Source organism: Gymnogyps californianus, chromosome 2, assembly GCF_018139145.2.
Source record: "Gymnogyps californianus isolate 813 chromosome 2, ASM1813914v2, whole genome shotgun sequence".
In the NCBI taxonomy this organism is placed as follows: Eukaryota; Metazoa; Chordata; class Aves; order Accipitriformes; family Cathartidae; genus Gymnogyps; species Gymnogyps californianus.
The window spans coordinates 189,442-196,331 of record NC_059472.1 but is presented as its reverse complement, the minus strand read 5'-3'; the positions used below and the strand labels follow the sequence as shown (position 1 = coordinate 196,331).

The 6,890-nt window shown below is 55.2% G+C and overlaps 1 protein-coding gene across 1 annotated transcript in view; it reads right to left on the bottom strand.

Moving 5' to 3' along the window:
* Positions 1-6,270, bottom strand: part of EPPK1 (epiplakin 1) — a gene marked incomplete at its 3' end in the record, with an annotated part of 28,381 nt that extends 22,111 nt beyond the window's left edge. The window contains 1 exon segment of the mRNA XM_050892869.1: positions 5,995-6,270. Coding sequence (XP_050748826.1) covers positions 5,995-6,270 — 276 coding nt within the window.
* Between the last annotated feature and the right edge of the window lie 620 nt (positions 6,271-6,890).

Sequence of the window (6,890 nt, the reverse complement as noted above, 5' to 3'; positions counted from 1 at the left end):
GGCTTAGAAGAAGCTGGAGAGGGACTTTTTACAAGGGCATGTAGTGATAGGACAAGGGGTAATGGCTTTCAACCAAAAGAGGGTAGGTTTAGATTAGATGTAAGGAAGAAGTTGTTCACTGCGAGGGTGGTGAGGCACTGGGCACAGGTTGCCCAGAGAGGTTGTGGATGCCCCCTCCCTGGAAGTGTTCAAGGCCAGGTTGGATGGGGCTTTGAGCAACCTGGTCTAGTGGAAGGTGTCCCTGCCCATGGCAGGGAGCTTGGAACTAGACGATCTTTAAGGTCCCTTCCAACCCAAACCATTCTGTGATTCTACAATATTGCAGCCATCTTCCCGACTTATTTCAAGACTCTCTGTCCCTCTTTTCCCCTGGAGCTCAATGCCACCAAGACCACGCAAAGACACAACCAGGGCAGAGGCTGCAAGAACACAACCTGCAAGGACAGGCGGAATGGGGAAAGGATTTCCCAGCAACGCTGCTTCCTCTGAGCATCAGTCAGAACATAACCAGCCAAGGATGAGGTGCCAGTGCGGCTCCAGGCTCAGGAGGTAGGGAGTGCATCAGAAACCACACAAACCCAGATCATGGAAACAGAAAAATTTATGCTGGAAGGGAGCTCTGGAGGTCCCTACTCCAACCTCCCGCTCAAAGCAAAGCCAGCTTCAAAGTGAGATCAGGATGCTTGGGACCTTGTCTGGTCAAGTTTTGGGTATTTCCAAGGATGGAGATCTCACCACCTCTCTGGGTCCTGTTCCAGGGCTGCACCACTCCCACGGGCAAGACGTCCCTCCTTACATTCAACCAGAATTTTCCTTGCTGCACCTTGTCCCCATTGCCTCTGATCCCATCCCTAGGCATCACGACAGCCTGGCTCCACCTCCTCCGCACCCCCCCATGCAGCTGCAGACAGCAACGGGAGCCCCCTTTGTCTCTTCTCCTGGCTGAAGAAGCCAGCTCGCAGATCCTCCTCTTGTGTCCCATGCTCCAACCCCAACCATCCCAGTGCCCTCCGCTGGACTCATTCCTGCCTGTCACTGTGTTGTACTGGGGAGCCCCAGACTGGACCCCGAGCCCGGATGCGTCTCAAGTGCCAAAGAGAGGTGAAGGACCCCATCCCTGGGGCCCTGCCAGCCATGCTCCCACCAGCATAGCCCAAGATGTGGTCGGTCGGTGTTGCTCAGGGCACTTGCTGGCTCCCAGGCTGTCCCCAGGACCCCCAGGGCCTTTCCTCCAGAGCTGCTCCCTGGCCGTTCAGGCCCTGCCTGCCCTGGAGCACAGGGTTATTCTGTCCCAGGTGCAGGACTTCACATTTATTGTCTCTGAACTTCACAAGGTGCCTGTCAGCCATCTTCTCCAGCCCGTCAAGGTCTCTCTGAGCGGCAGATCGGCCCTCCAGCAGATCCCCAACAGATCCCAGAGCCTGCTCTCTCAAGTAAGGACAGACCCAGCAGCATCATTCTCTCTATCTGGCAGGACAAGTGCGCAGGGGTTTCTGGTGCCTACCACGACGCTATCACAAGGGCAGGCTTTTCCCAGCACTGCACTTCAGCAAAGGTCCGACCTACCGACGGGCTCCACCACGTCTGCACTCAGGACTCCAGAGCCACCGGGCAAAGTGTTTGAGATCGGTTAAAGCACACAACCATCTCACCCGCATCATCTGACGTTACTGATGAGTTTTGAAGTAATGTGCACGTTTGGAGCTACTCTGAACTTCTTTGGAAGAGACCTGGGTAAAGAACAGGGCAGGAACAGGCTGCAGACACAGCTCCCAAGGTGGCAATGTCACCGTGATGAAGAGGCTCCCACCGTCACAGGTAGTACACACTGTGCCAGATGCGTCCAACTGAGGTTACCCATCAGGAGTGGTGGGACCAACCTCACTCACAGGGAGCTCAACGCAGCCTCTATTGCTTGGGTTATCCCAAATTTTTTTCCATGCCTGAACCCGCAGCGGGCAGGACACCTCCTGCACTGAAGCGGAGCTCGTCCTGTCACGGGGCCCACGGGCCACGCGTTCTGCTCCCGTCAGAGAGACAACCCACAGGGCACGCCTCGGGCAGGAATTAATTCCCTCCACAGACACGGGTAATCAGACAGCACCGAACATCAGACTTCGCCCACTCGCTGACCTGCTGTGTGGGTGCCGAATAAGCTACAGATCCTTCCCTGGAAAAGAGATTCTCTCTCCCCCCGCGCACCACTCGGAGTGGGGGTAGGGGGAGAATGGGGACCCTGGCTAGATCGGGTTTACGGGAGGATTCAGTGAAATAATCGGAAAAACAGCCCCAGAAAACGTCCCTCGCGGGAGCAGTAAAATCCACACAGTGTGTGATCACCTTCTGCTGTACGTACACACCAGTGCAGCTCCCCCGAGCCACAGGGAGAGGGGTGGGAGAGAGCCTGGAAAATACTGGGCCGGCAAGAGGATGAGATTACTGCAAAAACAAAAGGCTTTATTAAAAAATTTTTAAAAAGGGAGATTGGAGATAAGTTTTTTTCCAGGCTTTTGGCGCTACAATGGCTTTGGACTTGAGTTTCCATCTTTCCCTCATTTCCCCCCTCTCTCCGCTGCCACGACGAGACCAGAGAAGGATCCTGCGCCGCACATCTGGGTTGCTGGTGCTACCAGCTGCCAGCGTCCTCGAGAGCGAAGGCCGTGCCAGGAGGTGGCACACAGTCGCTCCAGCATTCCCGCTCTTAGCCCAGTGATGCTCAGCCTCTCAGCCCACGCAGTCAGGGAGAAAAACAGAGGCCCACGGGCTCCCCAGGTCCTGGGTTTACTCCGAGAGCTGGCACAAGCCAGGATCTCGCCCAGGATTCTTGCAGGAGATTCACCCTGGCTGGCACGTCTGCAAACCAGACTCCAGCATCCAGGGATTAGGCACGTCTATCGGCAGGTTCAAACTCTTCCAGAAAGCTTCGCCAGGAAAATAAGAAAGGCCTCAGCTAGGACATCAATCACACACCCAGCACCCTATAATACTTGACTAAAGCCCACCTGGGAAACGGTGAACGCACACCGAACGCCAAAACCATTTTACAAGAAAAAAGTCTGTCTGAACCAGACAGGGCTCTAAGGGGGCTTCAGGATAAGCAAAAGGTACCAGGAGCAGAGGGGCCGGCAGACGGGGTCGCAGGGGAGCGCAGTCACCGTTCGCTCCTCTTGCAGGCTTATCGGAAACACCTCTCTGCATCTTCCAGGTACGTTTACCTTGACGCATGCAAAGGCTTTGTCCCCCCCGCAGCCGGGTATCGGTCTGCCTGGGTCCCAGCCAGCCGGGCTGGCAGGGACAGGCTGGTCCCCCGAGTTTCGCAGGGGCTGCGTTCAGACTCGGGAATAAAGCCGAAGCTTTGCTCCGCCGCAGAAAGGCTCGTTCCACCAGAGGGCGGCAAGCAATGCCGGACACACCGCGAAACCCCGCAAAACCCCTCAAAACCGCCCTGCCGGCACCCCCCCACCACAGCTGCTGCCAGGGCTCGGGGACCAGGACCGCCTGCCCCCCCCCCCGGGCATCCATGGCTTGTGGGGATCCAGGAGTCGGCACCCCCAGACTTCGGCTCAGAGGGGAGTCGGGCAGTGCTGAGCGTCACCGACGGCCATCGCCGAACCCCATTTCTGGCAGTTTTGGTGGCTGAAGGGGAGACGTGGGACAGCTGGCGGGCTTCAACAGCAGGCGGGTTTTGGCAGCACAGACAGGACTTGAGAACGGGTTTAGCTGTAATGAGGGGGGGGGTAAGGGAAGGAGGATTGAAGCCTCCCACACCAGTGAGACCAGTAACCTCCTCCCTCCCAAATTCACCCCCTGCTCCCCATGTGCGGATCAGCTGGCGTTCCTCTACCCCAAACTCCAACAGGTAAATTCAACCGAAGAGTTCAGAGGAACTAGAAAAAAGGATTAATCTAAGCTAAAACACAAACCGGACAGGCAAAAAGGAGAGGGAGAATACCATCAGCAGGCTTTGAGGAGAGCCACATCCTCAGAGCGCTCCACTCTACACGATCAAAAAGGCGTGCGGGACGGCAGGCAAACCACAGCCGGGCAGACACAAGCACCGTGCCGCTGAGCTGCACGAGCCTTGCCATGTCTTGGCCAGGCCGAGACAACAGCTTTGCAGCACAGGCAGAGCCGGCTCTCCCCAGTTATGCTGCAAACAGCACATCGCGTACCTGACTGCAAAGACAGTCTTATGACAGCAAAGATGCTAAGGAGAGGCAATACCTTTAGTTAATAAATTAGAGAAAGAGAATATGCTTTCAGGAACACCAGACGTTCAGGTGTGAAAGAGAAGCAGAACTGAAGAAGGCTTGTCTATCCCAAAGCTCTTCCATGTCCTCCAGCTAGATAAACTCGTGTAATAAAAGATACCATCTCTGCCTACACCAGTCCTGCTTATTTCCTTAAGCTATCGCTGCTATGACGTCCATTCTAGACAGCCTCGGACAGACCAGCTAGGCAGACTATTTACCAGCTGCCTGGACTAGCTGAGTCGGTAAGGGAAGCGTCCCCCACTGCATTTGCTAGTCAGTAAAATAAGCATCAGAGCACGTTAATGGCCCAGTTAGATCCTCCTTTTCCTCCTCAAACCAAGAGCCACTGGAAGCTGGATTAAAACATCAGTAGCTCCTTTGGCTCCCCTTCCCCTAAGCAAAACCTGCTTGCCTCCCACCGTAAAGTTCTCAAAGTGCTCCCACGCAGTTCCTCCTTGGTTGTGGAGAAAAGATCAGAAACTCCTGGCTTGCAGTTTTCCAGCAGGAAGGGAGAAAGGTCCCTGCTGTTCCAGCGATCCCCAGCTAGAGCGGAGCAGAATTTCCTCGGTGGAGCTGCAGAGGCAGGAAAGCTGGAGGAAGGGGGTGCACGAGCTGGGTGCTGCTGCTGCAAAGACAGAGTTGGGTTATGAGTAGCTGAATAGGTGAGGGGGAGGATGGGCAGCAGCAAGAGCAGACGTGCCAGTCAGGGCTGGAGCGAACAGGGACCAGATAACAGACCCTAATGTGGAAGCAGCTCTAGAGCTGCTAGGGTGCGGGAGCTGTGGCAACAGCACGCACTTACGTGGGCCAAAGCAACTGTCCCTCGTGTTCAGGAGAGGGGCTGCGTGGTTTTCCTCTCAGCTTTACCAGCTGCCGGGATGTGCACACAAGCAGTGAGAGAATCTCACTCCTCGGTGCCAAGCCCAGACCTTGCTAAGACCACATGGTCACGGTGGGGAAAAGCAAGCAACCAACACACACACGTCATCTCTTCCTTTGCTAAAGCAACATGGTTCTTGGGCCTAATGTTGTCAGTTGCTCTGCTCACCCTGCGAGGCAAAACAACTAAATCCTCAGTTTTACACGTGATACCTAAAGGAGCAGCAGTGATCTAGCTTGCAACAGGGCTGGAAACAGGATTCCCAAATTCACAACCCTGTGAGCTACAGTGTACTTGTGCAGGCTGTTCTCCAGGACCTGTGCTCCTCCACCTCCCCTCAACACACGTAAACACCAACCTGCAGCAACTCCAGCGCCTCTACACCAACTGCTGCTCATTTAGGGACAAACAACATGCTAGGTTTGTGCAGAAAGCTAAGATGAAGCCGCATAATTCCTTCTGACGAGTAGGGTCTCAGCTCCCGAGAAGCCTGTCAGACCAGCTGAGCCTAGTGGCAGTTTAAGGGCTTAAAACACACGTTTACCTCATTATCAGCTGTCGCGTTTTAAGAGATTTCCATTCGCAGGCAACCTCCTGTGAGCGACAAGATGCAAGACAGCATCTCAAGCGATTGCAGCCCACCGCTAAGTGAAGGTCTGTGCACACCTCAAGTTTGAGCTTAGATCCAAATCAATGCCTTCTGAACAAGAGCAGTAAAGCGGCTTCTACCAGGGCCAGGACAAAGCGCTTTGCTCAGGCAGCCTCGCAGAACCAGGACTATGCAACCAAGTCTGCGCAAGCAGCTAACTGAACAGCAGCCTCTGGAACACGCCTGCTGCTGGGAGAACAGGAGGAACTCACGTGGATCCTCCCTGTAGGACAAACCCAGTGACATGGGGCCAACACTGATAGCAGGTCCCCATTGCAGCTGGAGACAAAGCGATCTTTCCACATCCCGGTGCCTTTGGCAGAGCGGATGTCGTCTCGTTTCCACCAGGTCAAGTCTTGTTCCAGTAACCGCTCTAACACCAGGAGACAGAACCTCGGAGGCCACGTCACACGCAGTGCTTTGAAGAAGTCAGCTGCTATCACCTTCCTCTTGTCACCTGGCTCCACGCTGTCTTCTAGTACCGACATGTCAATCGGCCAGCCTGTTGTATCTCTGTAAGACGTACTGCTGCAAGAGTTGAAGTCCTGAGGATGGGGAGAGGTAACTCATGCTAAGACTGTCAGTACAAGCAACAAGCCTGAAATTTTTCACCCTGTGGGCAAACGTCAATTTGTTCCATTTCATGGGGCTGACAGAACTGCTAACAGCACAAAAAGACGAAGCCTGACACGGGAAGAGAGTCTCGCTCACATACCAGACTCAAGAACTAACACATCTCAAGACAGAGACAGCTTGCCAGAGTGCCAGGCAAACTCAGCAGGTTTGCCGTTTATTGCTTCAGCTTCCCTTTGCAGAGCTTTTGTCCAGAGGGCGTAGCGCCGTGCCTGTGAAAGCTGGCTTGTCACCCCCAGGAGCACGGAGCCCTGCGCCGACCTAGGCTGACAGCTGAGCACAGCCCTCCGCACCCCGGTAACACCGACACCGGGCCGGGGCAGGGATCGGCACAGCAGGCTGGGGATGCTGAGATCTGCCGCCCTCCTGGTGCGGTGACTTAGCAAGGCATCGCAGGCATGCCAGGCAGCAAGCAGCAAGCAGCGGCGCTTCCACTGATGCCACGAGCTGCTGCTAGCACGAACAGCGGCTTCCT